Source organism: Sorex araneus, chromosome 1 (assembly GCF_027595985.1).
Source record: "Sorex araneus isolate mSorAra2 chromosome 1, mSorAra2.pri, whole genome shotgun sequence".
NCBI classification, from domain to species: domain Eukaryota; kingdom Metazoa; phylum Chordata; class Mammalia; order Eulipotyphla; family Soricidae; genus Sorex; species Sorex araneus.
Window position 1 is genome coordinate 425,436,648 of NC_073302.1, and position 22,798 is coordinate 425,459,445.

General features: G+C 38.0%; 1 protein-coding gene and 1 non-coding gene across 5 annotated transcripts in view; one reads left to right on the forward strand and one right to left on the reverse strand.

Annotated features, from left to right (window-relative positions):
• Window positions 1–22,798, reverse strand: part of GRM8 (glutamate metabotropic receptor 8) — a 949,955-nt gene that overhangs the window by 337,499 nt on the left and 589,658 nt on the right. For all 4 annotated transcript variants that reach the window (XM_055146111.1, XM_055146103.1, XM_004608293.2 and 1 more), the window contains exon 7: window positions 10,461–10,661. In XM_055146111.1, the coding sequence (XP_055002086.1) occupies window positions 10,461–10,661 (201 nt within the window). The remainder of the gene's footprint in view (window positions 1–10,460; window positions 10,662–22,798) is intronic.
• On the forward strand, window positions 19,011–19,114 carry LOC129401039 (small nucleolar RNA U13). Its single transcript, XR_008628065.1, has one exon. It is a non-coding gene; the product is annotated as a small nucleolar RNA U13 (small nucleolar RNA).

A 22,798-nucleotide genomic window follows, 5' to 3' on the forward strand; every position in this document is an offset into this window, starting at 1 on the left:
GCTCATGTCACACTTGCCAGTGATGTCATAGTAGTATCTAGGTAAAATCTGAATATTTGTATAGTAAACTTACATTTGGGTATCTTTCTAAAGAAGTTATAGTATACTTTGTGATTCACTGCCTTAGCATCAAGTTATCTGAAACTAAGTAGAATACTAGTTTGGTGATTTTAATGTTATTCTATAGTTTTGGTACTCTATAGTTTTGGTCTTTATCATATCTGCTAAAATTTATAAAAATGGAATAATAGCACCAGTGGATCTAATTCCAAAGGTTCCTAAAGTATTTGCTTTAAACCTCCTTTTAGAAAAAAATTACTCAGTGACACACTGGAACTCAACTTTTTTGAAGCAAAGAGACAGAAAGTGCTCTGTAACTGCACTCAATGCACCCACCCCTGTCTGTCACATCTCCCCCTGCCCCATTGCAGGGAGTTTGCACCCATGTTGATCAATTTCATAAATAGTTCTATGCTGTGAGAGATGTACTTCATCATGCTAACTACATATGCTATTTCTAGTTTGTTTATGCTTTGCTATCTGTAATAGAAGTGAGAGCTACTTTGTAAATCATGGTGATTCTATATATTTTTAAATAATGAGTTATACTTTTTTTTTATTACCCCCCCAAAAAAAAGCAAAAAAAAAAACAATGTCTTAACCTAGTCCCCCCACTACATACACACACACACACACACAAACACATACACACACATATACACACACTATAAAAGTTTTTTTTTATTTATTTTTTATTTTTTTATTTATTTTATTTTTTTTTTATTGTGGAAAGTTACAAAGTTACAAAGTTTTCAGGTTTAAATCTCAGTTATACAATGCTCGAATACCCATCCCTTCACCAGTGCTCATATTCCACCACCAAGAATCCCAGTATAGCTCCACCCCGCAATAATGAGTTATACTTTAATCAAATAGCTTTATAGAAAATTTTCTATTATTTACCTTTTATTGAGTTAGCAAAACACTTTCTAATATGCTTCTTTCTTTAGACTGCTTTAAGGTATTTTATGCAAGCAAATTTGCTTCTAAAATCAAATCCAAATGTTCAGATTTATGTTTATTATTAGTTTATTGTATTGTTATTTCATAATAACAATATATATGCTGGAGCGATAGCACAGTGGGTAGGGCATTTGCCTTGCACATGGCCGACCCGGGTTCAATTCCTCTGCCCCTCTCAGAGAATATCTAGCCAGCACGGCAGAGCCTGGTAACTACCCGTGGCTTATTCGATATGCCAAAAATAGTAATAAGTCTTACAATGAAGACATTACTGGTGCCCGCTCGAGCAAATCGATGAGCAATGGGATGCCAGTGACAGTGACACAGTGATAATTCATTTATTTATAACTTAGTTGTGATTTTTTTCATTTTATTCACATTAACAAATTGTATATATGAATATATTTTCCCTACACAATTCTCAAAATTCCCTATTTAAATATTTCCCATAAGTCCTTTAAATCAATAGATTTCTAAAAAGATGCTAATAAATCCCATATCTCTACCAGTCTGTGATCAGGAAAATATTTACTTATTTTCCTAAGAATATTAAGCATTGAAATGGTTTGACAACTGCTTCACTACCTGCAAGCTACTCCATTCATCTTAATGTCACGAATACAACCATAATACAAAGATTTGCACTAAATAATTCCAGTTAAATAAATCCTCTCTGAGTCTCCCAATCTCTGTGATTCTTAATGCGTCTAGTATAGCCTAATAAAAACTTACTTACCTACAAAATACAAAGAGATTCAGAGACCTCAGCACCCCCTCAACCCCTCCCCTTAGGTTTTCACCTCTTCATTCTCCTTGCTTATTCTTTCCCCATAAATCATGTGCAGAAACTTCCTAAGGTCCTTTTGTCCCACCAGGAGTGCCCCGTGACAAGTCTTTACTCTTTGCTCCCTGTCACTGAAAATTCGAATACACCCCATATGTAATCTAATTTTCAAGCTTCCAAGATGTTGGAACTGGGTTATTTTTGAAACTTTAATCTTAATAGACTTTCTAAACAAATAATATCTTAATTACTGGAATAAAATGTCCTGTGGTATTAGAATTAAAGATAATACATGTCCGTGTGTTTATAAAGAGATATAAAGAGAACAAAACAAAGGAAAGATAAATTTGTGGATTTCTGACATGCTTTGAGGGCTTGGGGGTTTGTTTGTTTGTTTGTTTGTGGGCCAAATCCAGCAATGCTCAGGAGTTGCTCCTGGCTCTGCACTTAAATTATTCCTGGAAGTGCTCAGAGTAACATATGGGATAACAGTGACTGAATCCACATAGGCAGCATGCAATGCAAGCACCCTACCTGCTGCACTATTGCTTCAATAACCAGATTTTAAATTTTATAACCTGTTCTTATTTTAAAGCTGCTTTCTTCCACATAAGGTTTCTACATGCACCCTCAGAAAATATTTTTAAAGCTTAAGGAAGTTTAACTTGGTTTCTATTGCCCACTATGAAACATACCTGTGCCTTCCTTGTCCTCCCCAGTGTAGGTTCTACTATAAAGGAATGGGGAACTATCTCTGGAATTCTACCCAGCACTTTTCTTCATGGTATATATTGTTCTCATGGCAACAGAAAAATATTTGATTCATACAAGATGTACAGTATTAATATTTTATGGCAGATAGACCAGTCTAGAGGAACGAGTTGGCATTGTTGTTTAAGTTTCTGAAAAAATCTGAACTTTTTTTATGCTTTTCTTCAAATATAATTAAGATTTAAAAAATTTATAACCATAGCATTTTGTTCAAATAGTAGCAATAAAAGTAATCTTAAAAGGCAGGTCTTTGTATCTCTCTGCCTTCCCAAGTAGAGCGCAGAGGTTAAGAAAAATTGTTAAGGAACTCTTAAGTAACTCCAGATATGCCATGATCTCGCTGTCCTTAAAATACACTTGCAAAATATGGCTCATTTGCTTTTTATCTGTTGATGAAAAAATATCAATTTGGGTGATTAACTTCAATCTAATCATCACCGTTATTGATGTCGTTGAGGCTTTGTAGTTTTTATTTGTTTCCTTATCAAACATCTTGACAAAACAAAATATGTTTTACTTTCAACAATTGTTTTATTACAGAGAAACTATGATTTAAAATGCTTTCACCATTCTCATGTTATGTGATCCATTAAACAATAAACTGGAAAGAAGCATGACCATTTAAATCAAGTATATCTTTAGGTTCCTGCTTCATTAAGCCTACTACATACTAAGGTTATAATCTTAGCAAGATTGAGTTGTAAACAATTTTCTTTAATTTTATACCAATGGTCTGTGCAATATCCAGCTGTTCTAGCAGTTTCACCTCCTGCTCCAGCAAACTGGGAAAAGGTTTTCCCTTTACACTAATAACATGGTTTCACTAGCTTCAAGTTAAAAGTGACCACAAAAAGCAATTTATACTGATATCTTTAAAATGCCAGAAAAAAAACAATTTAATAACAATTTGATCCACATAGAAACAACACTTTTGATCAGACACTATCTGATGTGTAAATGGGCATGACTAAACGAATCTATCCTGTGGGTCAAGTTTTAAAAATTATTTAGAAGTACTCTTTGAGCTCACTGAATCTTATAGAAAATTGGGAAGGCTACTCTGGAAATTCATAGTTGCATGCAAAGCTCATTCTCTGAAGGCTGGTGAAAAGTTATGCCAAGAAAAACTGTCTTCAAAGAATCTCATTGTTAGGTGTAATAAGTAGCTCTGCGACTTACCAAATTCATTCTGTACTTTTCAGGATACTTTCGATAGGTTTTTAGGAAACCACGATTTGTCCAGTGACCCATTCACACTTCTTTGGGAAGTGGGTGAACTAGACAAGCTACTCAATAGTGGATGCCCAATTACCATAAGACAGCTGCTAGTTTACACCAAGAAACACAAATTTGAACTCTCTATTACCAGAATCTGTGAAGGCCTGGTGAAGTGCACCAAGTGAATTTAAATATGAGGACTTAATAGTTTTCTCTGTATGCTAGTGGAGCCTTTCAAGAGTCCTCCAAGTTTGGTAAGTAGCACTAAGAAAATGACGTATCCACGATGATGGTGATCCCATCAACCCAGCAATTCTTGTTTTTTTGTTTGTTTGTTTGCTTGCTTGCTTTTTGGGTCACACCCAGCGATGCACAGGGGTACTCCTGGCTCTGCATTCAGGAATTAGCCCAGGTGGTGCTCAGGGGACTATATGGGATGCTGGGAATCAAACCTGGATGGGCCATGTGCAAGGCAAATGCCCTACCCGCTGTGCTATCACTCTAGCCCCAACTCTTGGTTAACTGATCCAAACATCAAATGACAGACTAGGATGAGAGTTTGAAAAGCAAAGTATAAGGAAGGTGTTCTTTGTGTATTTTTAGAGACTATGTCATCTAAGCTTGAATGAGTTATAAATCTATATCAACAATATCTATCTCCCTCCTTGTTCACAAAGCTTTGAATAAAATATTCTTCAATTTTACTTGTATTGTGTTCTTAGCCATGAACAAAACAGCCCCCTTGTCATAGCAATGTCGTCCTGTTGTTCAACGATTTGCTTGAGCGGGCACCAGTAACGTCTCCATTGTGAGACTTGTTGTTACTGTTTTTGACATAGCCCCCTTGTATTTGGTATAAAATTTAGCTAAATAGCCAAGAGGACTAGACAATGATTGGAAGCCTGCCACAAGCGTCTGTGGGGCAAAGAGCAGTTAGGATACAGAAGGAGCTAGTATGACAATTATGCTTAGAAATGCTCACTCTGGACAAGACCTGAGTGCTGAAAGTAAGTAAAGGATATACGTGAAACCTTTCAGTATCTGTATTGTAAACCATAATGCCTGAAAGGAGAGACAGAGAGAGAGAGAGAGAGAGAGAGACAGAGACAGAGACAGAGACAGAGAGAGAAACAGACAGAGACAGAGAAAGACAGAGAGAGAGAGAGAGCGAGAGAGAAAGAGTGCCTGCTAAGGTTTAAGAGGATGGGAAAGGGAAACTGGGAACATTGGTGGTGGGAAATGTACAACTGTGAAGGTGTGCATATTGGAACATTATATGATTGATACCCAATCTTAAAATACTTTATAACTGTGAATCTCACTGTGATTCAATAAAATAATTATAATTGAATAAATACCATTGCTTATAGGATGGCCAGTTTCTGCAATAATACATACATTTCAGAAATTAATTTCAAGAAAATTAATTTTTCCAAAATTACAGGTAGGCTTGCTTTTACCATGTAAAGTGGTTCACTGAATGTCTTTTTATATTCTGGTAGATTTAGTAACTCAACTTTAGCCCTTTCTTGTTATTGCATTTGTTTCTTTGATCTTCCAGGATTTTAAATTATACTTTTCTCAAAATATCCCTATAAATATTTTTAACATATGCAAATAAAATATTAATACCAAATAAACACTAATAGATCACCCAATAGCACTGTAGCACTGTCCTCCAGTTGTTCATCGATTTGCTCGAACGAGCACCAGTAACATCTCCATTGTGAGACTTGTTGTTACTGTTTTTGGCATATCGAATATGCCACGGGTAGCTTGCCAGGCTCTGCCATGCAGGTGGGATACTCTCGGTAGCTTGCTGGGCTCTCTGAGAGGGGTGGAGGAATCGAACTCTGTCGGCCATGTGCAAGGCAAACGCCCTACCCGCTGTGCTATTGCTCCTCTGAAAACTAATAAAAATTAAGACAATGATATATTCCTGTTACTTATGCTTAGATCTCTTCCCTGTGTCATTAGCTATGGAACACATGTGAGCTTCAAGCCATTAGGAAAAAAAAGTCCAAGAAAATTTGTATATTAAAATTTACCTATACATAACACAAGCATCATCTGACATAGATCTTAGAAGGCATTCTTATTTGAATGACCAAGAGAGATTTTATAATTTCTAATATTTTCCAGCTCTTAAATACTTAAAGAAAATAAATTCCTATGTTTTATTTTTTTTCAAATATTTCAGTTACATGTCAAATAAGTATCTAAGCAGATAAGTAAATTAGTCCTTTATGTAAATTTAAATTGTTTGGTTCTCTGAGTTAAAAGGGGATGAATTTCAGAGCCTAGCTCCCATTCACAGCAGAGTCTCTTGCCCCCAAGCCTGGCTGTCTTCACCAGGGCCCCTCAAAGGGGGTGGGTTGAGTTTATCTCCCTGCCCCAAGCGGAGCTCCGGCAGCAGAAGACCTCAGAACCCAGCCACAGCCATGCTCAAGGCCCCTCTGCACCTCTTGGACGAGCCTCATGCATGAAGGAACCAGCAGAGGAACCCAGGTGTGCGGGACCTGGGGCTGAGATCTCCAAGCCTGCTCAGATCGGGACTGGGCCTCTTCCACCCAGATCCCCCATTTTCCAGTAGCTAGGCAGTCCCACCCACAAACTGCCCCCAGCGGCCTGTAATCTCATCAACGGCCAACATCCAGAGATTATAAAACCAAGCTCCCGGAACACATGTTATAGCCTAGTTCTTCTTCTTGGAAAACCTGGCAAGCTACCGAGAGCTTCCTGCCCACACAGGATAGCCTCACAAATTCCCTGTGGTGTATCCATATGCCCAATACAGTAACAATGATGGGTCTCATTCTCCTGACACTGAAAGAGCCTCTAACTCGGCACCATTGGGAAGAATGAGTAAAGATAGGCTGCTAAAATCTCAGTGCTAGGACGCTAGGACGAATGGAGATGTTACTGGGCCTGCTCAAGCAAATTGACAATCAACAGGATGATAGTAATAGTGATAGTGATAGTGATAGTGATGGCTCCCATTCACAGTCTTTTCAAGTGCCAGATCTTTCACAAAACCTCCCAGGATCCTACCTGGAGAAAAGAGAAAAGCTAATGCATAGGTGTCCTATGAAAGAGCCCATTTCCTGTTTTTGTTTCATATGTATGCCTCACCTAACAGCCTACAAACTCATAATGGCTTTATTCATTTCTGACAGAAAAATTTTGATTACTACTGTACATAGGGTACAGTAAGACAAAATATTTCATTAAAGTCATGTTTAGAGCCGACATATACCTTTTCAACTCTGAGTGATCCATGAACTCTATTGACCATAAATTTTAACATTTTTAGAATCATTTCTATCAATATCCATCTCCCCTACTTTACATAAGCCATAGAGATACTATTCAGGATGTCATCTTTGTTCCCTTTAAATAATTAAAATCCAAATTAGCTCAACTGTTTTGTTCAAACCTTTATTAGGACACAATATCATGGGGCATCAAGTCTTACAATTTTGTATCTCAAAAGTGATCAGTTAGTGGCCTATTTGATTCACCTTTAGCATTTCACTCTTTTTTGAAAAATAAGCAACAACATGCTACTTGTAGAAGGTCACTATCTGTCCTTTTAACTGAACTCTGTCACACTTAAGTTGTGTAAGTCCCAGTGTGATTTTGCTGTTAACCACTCTTTAAGTATCAACTTAAGTTACAAGAAGCTGTATTCTTCAACATTACCTCACTGCTCTAAAGCATAGATTCGTGGAGTGAAATAGAATTTCCTATAAATCTTTGGGAAAAGATTATTGTTATAATTAAAATTGAGGTCAGGGCAATATTGCATCAGGTAGGGCATTTGCCTTCTACACGGCCAACGTGAGTTTGATCCCTGGTACCGTATAAAATTCTGCAAGCACAGCCAGGCATGATCCTTGAGCACAGAGCACAAAGTAACACCTGAGCACTGCTGATTGTGGTCCCCCCAATTATATATGTATGTATATACATATACATATACATATATATATAAATCGACTTAATTTGTTATGTCAAAGAAGTTTTAAACAAATCAAAGGATGTTGTTGAGCAGAACCTGAGCTCTAAAGAGTGTCGCAAAATCTAGAGACATTTTACCTCATAAATTTAACCCTTTAATGTGCTACAGGGCTGGAGCTACAGCACAATGGGTAGGGCATTTGCCGTGCATGTAGCTGACCCAGTTCAATTCCTCCGCCCCTCTCAGAGAGTCCAGAAAGCTACTGAGAGTATCTCGCCCACACAGCAGTCTGGCAAGCTACCCGTGGCATATTTGATATGCCAAAAACAGTAACAACAAGGGCTTACAATGGAGATGTTACTGGTGCCCGCTTGAGCAAATCAATGAGCAACAGCATGACAGTGATTAAACAACATGATTTATTTACAACATTCCTAATAACAGCTATTACTGATATATCATAATAATCTGAGGGTAGAATCCAAGATTCAGTATTTTTAAGTCTATTAAGGTGATTCTAATGTCCAGTCAATTTTGATAACTATGGACCAGATTGACTTTATATCAGGTACAGTTCTATTATGCTTCAGTGAGTTAGTTTTCTTTTATTTAGTTAGTTATTTATTTTACTTTTTGGGTCACACCCCGCAATGCTCAGGGGTTTCTCCTGGCTCTTCACTCAGGAATTACTCCTGGCAGTTCTGGGGGACCAAATGGGATGCTGGGGATCGAACCTGGGTTGGCCACATGCAACGCAAATGCCCTACCCACTGTGCTATCACTCTGGCCCCTGGGTTTCTTTCAATACCAAATCAAACCTTAAGAGTTACCTATTAAACCCCAAATAATCTCTCTGACACTGACTACTGCTTCACCTTTATCTCTGAAACTCACCCCCTTCAAAAGCCACTTGTTCTTAATTCCTTGTAGTCGCCTTCCCCAGTATAAGCTTTCAATCCAGCAGAGCTCCCCTTTCAGCACTCACTGCAAAATATCTCACTATACTTTAATCTGTTCACTTAATTAACAATCTAAATTCCCCAGAAACTTTAAATCTCAAGTTGGTTTTCTAATGCATTCTATGGGCTAAATAAGTGTCTCTTAACTAAATGAATGAGATTTTATGTGAGCTTCTCTGTTCAAAGTAGATTGAAAAAAAGGAAATTATTAAAGGAATCAATACTAAAAACAATCAAAGAAACAACAGCCTGGTAATGTAGATGAGAAAGAAACCCATAAAAACTGGACAAAACTCAGAAATCATTGGAATCTAGAGGCAAATTGTATTAATAATCATTAGAACTTTAAGACATTTTAAGTAGATGATAATAGTATCATTATCATCATTTTACAGTATAATGTAATAATAATAAGTATTAGGGTTTTTTTTACCCTGGCTAAGATTCAAAAATTAGCAATTTACCTCTAAAATACTTGCATATAGCATTCTACAAAAGATTTCTCTAGCTCTACAGGTAAGCTTCTATAAATGAGAAGATGCATTTATTCACATTCCTCTTCCCACTTACCAACAATTTGAATAAATAAATTGTTCCCCAAACTCACATTTGGAAAAATAATCTTATGTTACAATACTTCTCTTTTGCTTTGTTTGATAATTGCATGAAAATCATTTTCAATTTCCACTCAGTATCTGTTTTCTTAACAAAAGGATGATGTTAGGTAATATTTCACCAAAATTCTGCTGAAAAAAAAAATAGGATACTTGGTTGACTATAAGCTAAATTTTGCCTTGTGTTGCCTGAACAAAAGAAAAGAAATTTCCACTTGAATTCTAAATTGAAGATGACTTTGTGCTTTGTTGAGAAAGGCTGGCAGCTAAGGTCACTGGAGTGTATTATGATGGACAGTACAGGGCTCTGCATGGCTCAAAGGCATGTCCATTGTGTGGATTACAGCCAAACTGAAAGAATTAGACAGCTCAGAGCATTCTATCATTTCATTTGAAAATAATGGCCCAAGTCACGGGCAGCAACCATTCCAACTTTTGTGAAAGAACAACAGCATTCAATAATTCCATCATTTCAGAAGGGTAGTTCTGCTGTTCTCAGCTCTATACTATGAATCCAACATATTCTGTACCAGTTCTTCGTAGCTACTTGGGCAAATCTCATCTACACCACATTGTATGTAGCTATATCTTACATGACACAGCTCATTGCTTCAAATTGACCGAATCATTGAAAGAAACCCAAGAAGAGAGAAGCAAAACTGAACACAGCAGTTTGAAAATGTAAATAAACATTAACTCCAAAACCATCCACTCTTCTTGAGTCAGCTTACTGGTGAAAAGGCTTAAATATCAGCTTCAAACAAAACATCGAACAATTTCTTTTCTAATACCAACATGAAAAAGCACATTTTCAAAGAAATCTGATCTGTTGTCAAGTGACTCCAAATGAACCCTCTAAGTTCATTCTGAAATAGTAATATTAAGGTGGAATATTCTGATTTATAGTGATTTATTTTTAACAACTGCTCTTTGCAGAGCAGATTAATAGCAACAACCAAAAAAATGAGGTTTCAATGCAGGTGAAAAGATTCACACTTTTGATTAAAAGGGGAACTGCTTTTAATTCTGTGCTTTTCCATGCTGCTTGAGTATCTTCTATATTGAGAGGAGAGAAAATAAACTCTGTCAGTTCTAAAGCATTTACAGACAAAAAAAAGTTTGCAACTTACCATTAAAATTTACAGCTCGAATATAACCAAGTAGCTCTTTTCCATCGATGGTACTCATTCGTGGACAAAGCCCAATGTATCCAGGACAAAGATCTCTGTGCATATTGTGGAGAGCATAAGCCATGGAGTACACAGCATCTATTACAAACTGGACCTTTCCTTCCTGTTCGTAAGACGAATCTCGAGCAATTCGCTCCAGGCCTGCCAAAGGAGGAGGAAAACCATCAGTTGATGATGCTATTAACTTCTCTGAAAGATGGATTTAGAGCTTAGATTTACATCATTTGAGGCATACTTATGAGACAAACTATTTGATCTTACTTCAGGTGATTTTAATCCCATATTTACTGAGTCAGGGTTTTAGCTAGATACTGAATTTTTAATTTGGAAAAACCATAAGCAAGCCATTAGCAACAAAAAGTTGTAAATAAAAGACTATGAAATTATATGTTTCATTATCTTTATTTCCCCCTTACTGAGTCCTGTTATATTGTAAATTGTGGTGAGTATATAACATTAGTAATAACATTTGGGTAGAGATTTACTCTTTTAAGTAAAATGCAGAGGGTATTTTTCATTCCATCTACCTCTGCCCCATGAGCAACATCTAATTAGTGATTCCAAAGGAATTCATTTTCTTTCCAAGGTCTGTTCTTGTTATAAATTTACTTTATTTGAGAATATTTTTATAAATATTAAATGATAATATTTCTTTACATGAACATGACAATATTAGCTAGCACAATTATCCCCTTGCATATCGCTATTTTTTTTGTTGTGTTCAAAACTGTAAGACCCAAGCTATTAGAAAATTTCAGGCAGACAATATTGTTTTAACTATAGTCATGACACTATAGATTTGAGGTCTCTAGATTTTCAAGAGAAAAATATAGAACTTGGATCCAGACATGTAACTCAGTAGTAGAGTACTTTCCTTGCATCAGTGAATGCTACAAATTCCATTCTCGCATCACCCCACATAACCTTTAAGTGAGGTCCCCACATCTGCTGCTCTCAACAGGACCTTAGTGACAAAACTATGTGTGTGAACACCACAACCAGATGTGTGATCGCTCATGAATTTACACTACATTGTTAAAAGGAAGGGAGCAAGGAGTGAGGGGGCCACAGGGAAGAATCTAACTTTAAGAAACGATACAGAATTGCTTTAGCTATTCGTGGGCATTTATTGTTTCATGTGAATCTCAGGAGTGTTTGCTCCATTTCTTTGAAGATTTTCATGGGTATCTTTACAGGGATCGCATTGAATCTGTATAGTGCTTTGGGGAGTATTGCCATTTTGACAATGGTAATTCTTCCTATCCATGAGCAGGGAATATGTTTCCATTTCCTCATGTCCTCTTTTATTGCATGGATTAGTGTTTTCTAATTTTCTTTGTAGAGATTCTTGACCTCCTTATTTAGGCTGATTCTGAGGTACTTGATTTTCTGGGGCACGATTGTGAATGGTATTTTTTTATGTCACTTTCCTGTGTCTTGTTATTTGCATATAGGAAGGCCATGGATTTTGGGGTATTGATTTCATAACCTGTGACTTTACTGTACAAGTCTATTGTTTCCAGGAGTTTCTTGGTAGAGGTCTTAGGTTTCTCTAGGTATAATATCATATCATCTGCGAATAGTAAGAGCTTGATTTCTTCCTTTCCTATCTGCATGCCCTTAATGTCTTTTTCTTGCCTAATAGTTATTGCAAGTACGTCTAGTACCATGTTAAACAGAAGTGGTAAGAGTGGGCATCCTTGTCCTGTCTCTGATCTTAGAGGGAAGGCCCTAAGTTTTTCTCCATTGAGAATAATGCTTGCCATGGGTTTGTAGTAGACGATGGGAGGCATAACCCTCCCCAATCTCAAACTCTACTACAAAGCAGTAGTAATCAAAACAGCATGGTACTGGAACAAAGGCAGAGCCACAGATCAATGGAACAGGGTGGAATATCCCTACACACAACCCCAATTGTATGAACATCAATCTTTGATAAGGGAGCAAGAAATGTGAAGTGGAGCAAGGAAAGCCTCTTCAACAAATGGTGCTGGCATAATTGGACAACCACATGCAAAAAAATGGGTTTAGATCTCGACCTATCACCATGCACAAAAAATCAGATCAAAATGAATTAAAGACCTCAACATCAGACCAGAATCCATAAGGTAATTGAAGACAAGATTGGCAAAACCCTCCATGACATTAAAGCCAACGGTATATTCAAATATGACATGCCACTGACCAATCAAGTGGAAACAGAGATAAACAAATGGGACTATATTAAACTAAGAAGCTTCTGCACCGCAAAAGATACAGTGACCAAAATACAAAGATAATCTACAGAATGGAAAAGAATATTCACCCAATACCCATCAGATAAGGGGTTGATATCAAGGATATACAAGGCACTGGTTGGAATCTACAAGAACATCTTACCCCCATCAAAAAATAGGGCAATGAAATAAACAGAAATTTTCTCAAGGAAGAAATGCAAATGGCAAAAAGGCGCATGAAAAAATGCTCTTCATCCCTAATCAGAAATTACTCCTGGAGGTGCTTGAGGGACCATATGGGATGCCGGGGATCGAACCTGGGTCGGCTGCGTGCAAGGCAAATGCCCTACCCACTGTGCTATTGCTCCAGCCCCTCTTCTATATTTTTTGAAAGTTGGATTCAATTGTCAATTTATATTTGAGATTTTATAACTTCATATAACAATAGCTTCATTATAATTATTCATTCAATCATGGAACATCCTTTTTCCTCTGACCTCAGTCACTCAGTGCACCACTGCTTAGATGTGGTTGCTTAGTGCTGTTTTCTGAGATCTGCAGTGAGTCTGACTCACGCCCCTCCCTTCTTAATATGATTATTCAGGTTATGTTGATGTCTTAGTTTTTCTTTATTGAAGGCCAACTTATCTTTTTTTATCTTCATCTTGGAATCCATTTATTCTCAAAATCTTCAACTATGGGGCCAGAGAGCATAGTGGTAAGTTGCTTACTATGGATAGGACCACTCTGAGTTAGATCCTCAGCATCACATATGGTCCACTGAGACTTCTAGGTGTGATACCTGAGTACTGAGCCAGAAGTAATTTCTGGTCGCTAACCCCCCTCCCCAAGAAAACAAAATGTATATGACTGAATTCATATGATTGACCTATGATTTCTATGATTAAGAAATAGATATTAAAATCCACAATGTTGGATATAGAGTCTAAAATGATAGATCAACTGATGTAATCACTTTACAACCTCGTTGTCTGAAAAAATTAATTTTCTAGGTTTCTTGATTTTTGTGTGTGTTTGTTTGTTTGTTTTGATTTTGGTCCACACCTAGAGTTGCTCAGGGGTACTGCCTGGCTCAACATTAAGGAATCACTCCTGATCGAGCTCACAGGACAGTATGTGACGTTGGGGACCTAATCCAGGTCAGCCACATGCAGGGCAAGCACCTTATCTTCTCTATTGTCTCTCTAGCCCTTTTCTAGGATTGTTCTGTCCCCTAACTTTCAGCTCACATATCCAATTGTGTGCAATATTTCTATAGAGTCCGTGTCAAACTTAATAGCTCTATGAGCAAACTATCATTGTGAATAATTCTATCATTATTTCTCTTAATGCTATCAAGGGGTTTGTGAGTCTGAAAGTACAAAGAGGGAAAAGATTAGTCATTTTCATCATGACTAAAGTTAATCTTTTTTTAAGAACTATAGCTTTGGAGCCAAAAGGTATATCATTTCCATCCACCAACTTCAGTGACACAATCTAAGCTAAGATCCCTGTTATATACTGAGAACCATCTTCTCCTTTTCTCTGCGTGGTTCTTTGTTTCCAGCTAATGTGTCAAGAATATCACCAAGGAACCTATAAGAACATTCATTTCAGTATCACTGTATCACTGTCATCCTCTTGTTCATCGATTTGCTCGAGCGAGCACCAGTAACATCTCCATTTTAAGTCTTATTACTGTTTTTGGCATATGGAATAAGCCACGTTTAGCTTGCCAGGCTCCGCTGTGCGGGCAAGATACTCTCGTAACTTGCCAGACTCTCCGAGAGGGGCAAAGGAATCGAGCTCGGGTCAGCCGCATGCAAGGCAAATGCCCTACCTGCTGGGGCTGGAGCGAAACCACAGCAGGTAGGGCATTTGCCTTGCACGTAGCCAGCCCGGGTTAGATTGCCAGCATCCCATATGGTCCCCTGAGCACCACCAGGAATAATTCCTGAGTGCAGAGCCAGGAATAACCCTTGTTCATCACCAGGTGTAACTCAAAAAGCAAAAAAAAAAAATATATACACATCAAAACCCTATTCATTTCAGTATATCTGTCTAAAATGCATATCTCATAATTTTAATGATCAAGTAGACAATTCCACTGCAGTGGCAAAGACTCAGTTATTTCTTTAAAGTCCTTATCCTGGGGCTGCATAGATAGCTCACAGTCAGAGGTCCATGTTTTATATGCTCAAAGATTCAAGTTTCATCCCTGATGCTACATGTCCACTCTGGGAACATCTGAGTGTAGCTCTGAAAGCCTCTGATCAGTTCTAGGGATGGTCCTAGTGATCCCTAGCATTGCTGAGCCTAGTAATTGCACATCATCTGACCCAAGCACTGATGTTTCAGTCCAGGCTCATTCTGTATCAGTAGGAGGTCCCTGGGATCCCACCCCCCACCTCCAGCACTGCTTAGGAGAAAACTCATCAATTAATTAAAACTTTTTCTGTGACCAAATTCTCTGATGGGTTTCTAAAACAGTACCTGAATGTTCCTACATAGACTAGATGGGTGCTTTTTAAACAAACAGCCAAATGAGAAAAATTCTCTTTTAGGAGAGTTCTCCAGATCCACATGGAGATTCCTGTGTTTCACCGACTTTGCATCATTGAACTTGATAACTGGAAAGTCTATGAATCCCAGAGCAGGTGTTTCCATTCTGATGAGAATCCACGACACTTAGACATGCTAAATGAGTATCTCCCAACTGGGGAAAAGGATGAATCTGTAACTCCAAACACAGATCTCTAGATCTCTGACTGTCTCCATTTGTGCTACTGTAACAACACCCCACAGACCAGGCAGCTTGGGAACAGAACTTTCTGTCTCACAGCTCTTGATGCTGCTGATCCAATCCAAGGTATTCTCTGGGAGAAACTGTCTTCCAGAACTTTCCTCTTGTGTCATCACAGCACAGACAACATAGAGGGAAAATATCCTCCTGGATCTTATAAGAGCTCTAATTCATTTGTGGTGGCACCTCATTGAATCCTAATTATCCCTCCCAAAGCCTCATCTTCTGATGCCATCATATCAGGAGGTAAGCTTTATCAAGTTTTCCCCCTTCCTTTCCCTTTTGCTCTTGCAATGATGAGTGTCATACACATGCCTGCTTATGGTACTTACACACGTGTTTGTGGTGCTTCAGAATTTGCACATAGGATTGCAATGCTTGCACCCTTGGGCAATGTGCTTGCTGGGGTTGCACTGGTAGGGGTCACACTCCAGTTACAGTGTTAGATGAAATTCAGGTTATGTACTCACTAGGGCTCTCACATTTGAGTTGTGGTGTACTTACATCTATTTGCTGGTGGTCATGGGCTTAGTTACTTCTTAGTTATGCTCTTATTGTTGGTGATGTCTGGGATTCCAAACAGCAGAATTGGCAGAATCATGCTTTGTGCATGTGGGCAAGTTTAGAACTCATGGTCTCCTGATAACAAGGCCCCTGAAACATGTCTGGGCCCCACATGGGGTATATTTATTAACATATTAATTGATAAAAGAAGAAAATCAGCCTTATACTAACACTCTAGATTCTGTTGCCTGTAGTCCTGCTTTGTGACTGCATCTGCTATGCATCCATCTCACGCACACCACACACACACACACTCAATCACAAATACACACACACACTCACACACTTCTGTGACAGTTACTGTTTATCTGGTTTGTCTTTCTTTGCGGATATAAAGAAATAACATTTGAAGAGTATGTGAATCTCTCCATTACTACAGGGTCAAGTATGAACAGCAAGCACAGAATTGTATGAAAATACCCAAATATCCAGACCACATTGATCCTAAGAAAATGATAATCATGAGACAAGGAAGAGATCTAAAAAGTTTTCCACAGTCCATGCAACATATGTAATAGCTAGACATGTATGAATATTTTATATGCATAAGCTAACTCTATCCTAAGAAGTTTTGTTAAATATATTTACAATTTAGGAAAAATATGTTATGACTTACATTACATATATTTACTGATATGTTACAAAAGCTTCCTCATCATTCTAGAAAAATATTGTCAGCATGCAAGAGTTGGGATAAGTTCATACACTATACTTTCCAAGTAAATTTAAATAAATAGATCACAACTCATAGATATATTCTTCCTTGGATTTTCTAAGTAAAGAAAACAAATAACCACCACCACAACAAAAACCAACACTCAACTAATACATAGAGGATCTATTTTCATTCTCCATAACACACTTATTAAAGCTAAATATTTAAATTTTCACTAGTCAAACATTTATTTTATTTACTAGCTGTACACTGGAGCTATAGCACAGCGGGTAGGACATTTGCCTTGCACGAGGCCAACCCGGGTTCGATTCCTCCGTCCCTCTAGGAGAGCCTTGCAAGCTACCAAGAGTATCCCGCCCGCACGGCAGAGCCTGGGAAGCTAACCATGGCGTATTCAACATGCATAAAAGAGTAAGTCTCACAATGGAGATATTACTGGTGCCTGCTCAAGCAAATCGATGAACAACGGGGACAACAGTGCTACAGTGCTACTAGCTCTACACTCCAATTAGTTTAAGATGAAATGGATCAAACTTTGCAAATCAAGTGCCTTGTCACATATGAGTCAGTAACCACCCCTGTGAGAACCTTCTACAAATCAATTCAAGTGCCTATTTGACCAATTTAAAGATTAAACACTGTTGCCATTCCAAAATCTCCAAAGAAATGCTTGGCTCTTCATTCAGGATGGATTGAACACTGCTATTATTTCCAAATTTAACAAGAAACCATTGGCTTTCTTTTCAGGTTATTTATACCAAGATATTGTCTCACCACTACTACGTCAGCACTTCAACTTTACCATGACATTTGGGATTTTACAGCCACTGTGGTGATATGCACCTCACTTTCTGTAGAGATTTCTCCTATTCATCTAAAACAGTAATTGAGGAAGCTGACAGTGACTCATCAAGTTAATTGGCTGTAAAATTTCATGATGCTATAGTTTCTAAAGTTAGTGGTAATGTATTACTATAAAATACTAAATATTGTCAAATGCTATGTGTCAGACATCTATGTAAACAATGTAAATTTGTGATGTGTTTAGTGTACAACTTGAAATTAATAGTATATAGCAAAGCACTAGAATGGTGGGAATGAAGTCAGCGTCATCAGTTTCACAGCAAGATTTTGTTTTTATTTTGATTAATAGCATTTAAAACTTCTCACCACACAACACAGTAAGTTGGTACTGGTCCAGGCAATATAGTTAGTTTGTAAAGCGGTGTATCTGCTATAGGAAAAATTCATAAGATGAGCCTGATATGAATTTTAAATTCCTTGACTGACATAATTGTTAGTGAGCTTTGCTTTCTAAGAATTTCTCATTTCTCAGAACATAAGTTAGCTTTGTAAATGGAGAAGTTAAGGGTTATTTACCTATTCCAAAAATTCTCTCTACAGTGCTCGAATGTTAATGCCATGATGATACAACAAAGAGCTGGTCAATTTAGTTAAAAATAGGAAGTCATGTCAGGCATTTTATTTCTAGGGGAAAAAAGATTCAATTGGTTGAATGATTTTACTGTAATAATAGCATATCAGAGTAGCAATAATTCCACACTAAAAATGTGTGGGTTCAAAAGTATTTGTTTAGTTCCTCTCTGACTATTTAGTAAAGTAAGCAGCAACTATTTTAAATTATTAAATCATTTTCTTGCAGTGGCTCTGCAGCAAATGGGAAGAGAATTTGTGAGCTGCTATGAATAAATATTTTATGCATATCAGACAAAATTAAATTTTTTCCCTGAATTCTAAGAGATTGCCATATGCCTTGCTGCTTATGTACAAGTCAGAGACAAAAAGATTAAGTACTGGACCTTGCTTTCCAACATCTCCCATCTGCAGTGACGGTATAGACGGTCATTTTTAAATCAATGAGATCCACACTAAAAATCGTACTGCTCACTAGAAGGAAATCTCTCTCAAACTAGAAAACACAAGTTACCTTATACTGAATTTAAAAAAGGACTTTAAACTGAATTTTGGTTTCAGGGATAGAATACGGAAGGAGGGGGAACATAATCATGCTTAATTATGCAGGAATATCTCCTAAGCACTAGGATATGCAAATGCAATATGCACATCCCCTAAAATGCATGCAGGATGAGAGCTGGGCTGTATGTTAGTTATTCTTATGTTTTGAAAGAATGTCTAACCAAAGTAGAATGCTGGCTACAGAGAATAGAGAACAGACCATACAGAGAGTTAAGTCAGGAAAATTCAGAAGGATCCTTTTCCGTTTCATAAGCATGATGGTTGGGCATTCACTCATTTGTGTGATATATGTCTCCCTTAAATCTTGTTATGCACTTGGCACATTACTCATCTAATATGAAAAAACAAAAAAAGAAACTTCAGGAATGCAACCTTGAGAACTAAGACTTCAGTGAAGTAGATAACCACATGAATCTCCATAAAAAAGTTTTTCCATTACTTCAGCCTTAGATGCTGCTATTACCCCACCTCTCTGATCTACTTATAAGTCCTCTCACATAACATGAGCTCTCTAAACCATCGGTTTTCATTTAGACAGCTTACCTCTTCCTATCTTCATATCTTTTAATTGTTTTAATTTATCGTTTTGGAGGGGTCACACCCAACAGTGATCAAGGTTTACTCTTGGTTCTGTGCTCAAGAAACACTTCTGGAGAGGCTAGATGGACCTGGAGGGGCTCAGGGAATCATCCCCAGTTGGCTACATACAAGAAAACACCCTACTTGCTATACAGTCTCTCCTGCCTCCTCTTAATAGATATATACTTTCCTATAAGCTTTGGGTAAGTTGTCAATACAAGTTGACAGGCGAATGAGGCCCATTGTTGTTACTGTTTTCGGCATATCAAATATGCCACGGGTAGCTTTGCAGGCTCGGCCGTGCAGGCGGGGTACTCTCGGTAGCTTGCCGGGCTCCCCATGAGGGATGGAGGCTTTTAGAGCAGCCTCTAATTGCCCTTACAGATGTTCCCACGGTTCATTTGTTCATTTGTTCTCACTGATTCTCATTTGTTCCATCAAATACGGGGAGTAAATTATGGAAAATGGGTCCTATGGTGTGTCTCACAGCCACTTTGTGGCCACTCAGTTCGGAAACTGACCTGGAGCATGGCGGTGGTGGGTAGTGGAGGTAATGGAGGCCGGTCAATGAGGTATTTATCTGGCGCTGGTAGGGTGGATCTGTTTGACTCTATTGAGACTGAAGCGGTTATCAAAGCCCTAGCCAAACAGGGCATTCAAAGTCAGTACATCAAAATCCTCTATGAGCTGCATTACGGATTCACCATCAGGATCTCACCATTCTAAAAGGAAGTGATCTTTGACGTAAAGAGATTCAGCAAGGTGATACCATTTCAATGAAACTCTTCAGTGCCACCCTCGAGAATGTCATGTGATGACTGGAATGGGAAGGAATGGCAGTTAAGATAGATGGTAGGCAACTACACCACCTCTGCTTCACTGATGACATTGTTCTAATAAGACTAAACATTAGCCAAGCGGCACAAATTCTGGCTGACTTTGACTGCGAGTGTGGAAAGGTCGGACTACAGCTGAATCTCACCAAGACAATGTTCATGAAAAACAAACTAGTTCCTGACGTTCCATTTGTTCTCAATGGAACAAACATCTCTGAATGCAGCAGCTATGTACTTGGGTCAAGAACTCAACATGAGGAACGACTTGTCACTAGAACTTCGCAGGAGGAAGAGAGCAGTGTGGAATGCCTTCAAGAGTGTCAAAGAAGTTGTTAAGAGGATGAAAATCCCCCAGCTTCGGGCACATCTTTTCGACTCCACCATTCTTCCTGCATTAACACACGCCTCAGAGACCTGGGCCTAAGAAAATAGGATGAGAATGCTATTCGGGTATCCCAAAGAGGAATAGAAAGAGCTATGCTTGGAGTATCATGTTTCACTCAAGTGAGAGAAGGAATCTGGAGTTCTGACCTCCATCAATGATCAAGAATCAGGGATGCTGCCTCTTTTGCTAAGGCGTGGAAAATCAGATGGGCCGGATACGTAATGTGATTTAGAGGTGACTGCTGAACAAGAGTTGCTGCCAACTAGATTCCACGGGACATCAAAAGACCGAGTGGCTGCCCACCTACGAGATGGTCAGATTTCTTCATCAAAAACCCTGAACAAATGATTTGAGGCTCTTCATGTTCCTGGAGCAAGCAGATACCATTGGGCTACACTAGCATGCAACAGGGACAAATTGAGACGTTACTGGCACCTGCTCAAGCAAATCGAAGATCAATGGGAAGACAAGTGATACAATTTAGCAGTATAAATCAGTCCCAGAGCATCTTAAATTCTGACTGATTTAAATGCTAAACACTGATTGTTTCATTGGAAGTAGAGGCAAATGATAAAATAAACGTAGGTCAAAGGTAGAGGTAATATATTGAGAGATAAAGTATGTGAAGAATGCCAAAGAAACAGTATGGGGGTGGGGGGCAGCAAGAGAGACTATATTTCAGATTTCAAATTACATGTGGCTACCTGAGTTTAGGATCTCAGGAATATTGAGGCTAGGTAGATGAGTTGTGCCACCATTTAAGGATTGAAAACCTCAGATGAATAATAAGGTTCAGTTTATGGCATCCCCCGATTGCATTAAGATCTCCATAAAAGGACATGTTTGTATGTTTCTTTGTTTGGGACGTCCACACCAAATCATATAAGGGGCTCTCCCTGGATCTATACTGGGGTATTGTGCCCCATGGCACTTAAGGGACCAAATAGGGTGCCTCAGATGGAGGCCAGACCTCCTTCAGGAAAGCATGTCCTCAGACCATGGAACTTTTCATCTAGCCCCCAAAGAACTGACATTTATTATTCTGCCATATTTATTACGTTTTACAACTTGGTACCATCTTAACTGATTGAATTATTTAAAAGCTAGGAAGTACAAATATTCAGATGACGACAAAAAATAATATGAATGAGTGTTCATTCTGCCCTATAACCATGATCTCAAGTGGCAAAGATTTGCATTCGAGTTCTAACTGGACCAAGTAACTCCTGACACTTGCTCTTGGTTAAATTAAGTTCTTTCTAGTAGTTCCTTAATCCACCACTGAAATGAGAGAAATAAAATAATCAACGTGGACAATGCCAATCTAAAACTCCAGGTTCTTTGTCATGTTCTTTTATCTCTGTTCCTTCTTTACAGTCTAAAATCACTCGAAAACTACTTAAGAGGATGACTGGATGAATCTCAAGACTTCTAAAACGGTTCGTCATATCTAGTACCTGGGTTGCCGTGACACCTGTACATGCTGCTCTAACAAAAAAAAAAATACAAAATTTCAGCCTAGAAATTTCTTCCTTGCACTTTGTATTGGACTGGCTATGTCACTGTATGTTCAATCTCAGTTTGAGCGATACAGTGAACGAGATCCCTTATCAAGGAAAAACATTTTCAGTTTCTTTAAATCCAATGGTAAAGGAATCAAATATCGAAAATAAGGTCAGTTCTGAAATGGAAGAGGGAGGACACATAATTTAAATGGGCAAAGCACTATATAAATAACATGTTTTTAATCTGAAATTACTAGTGCATCTTATGGTTTTTTCCCCCAAAATAGATAAAGGGACAAAGAATCCAGAAGTTGAATAATTTACCTAAGATCACATCACTACATCAATAAGAGAAATCAGATTTGACTCAAGACGTCTGGCCTTTATACTACCATCTATTTCTCTGTGAAGTTTTGGCTCTTCTAATTCAGGTTTAACTTTCAATCCTCTGAATTCCTTTTTAACTTTCAGCCTCTAGAACTATGGTTACTTTGTCTCCTAAGGCAAATGGTAAGTATGGATTCTGCATGTGGGGTCTGTGAATCTTTAAAGAGAATGATGGCATGGGATTGGAAGGATATAAAAAGATAATATTTTAACCTAAAATTGAGTATTAATGATTACATACTATTATTAACAATAATAAAAAGTGGTAATATTTATACTTAAGTGTAGTTAAATGGGGAAATACATTTCTAGAAGGAATGAAGAACTTT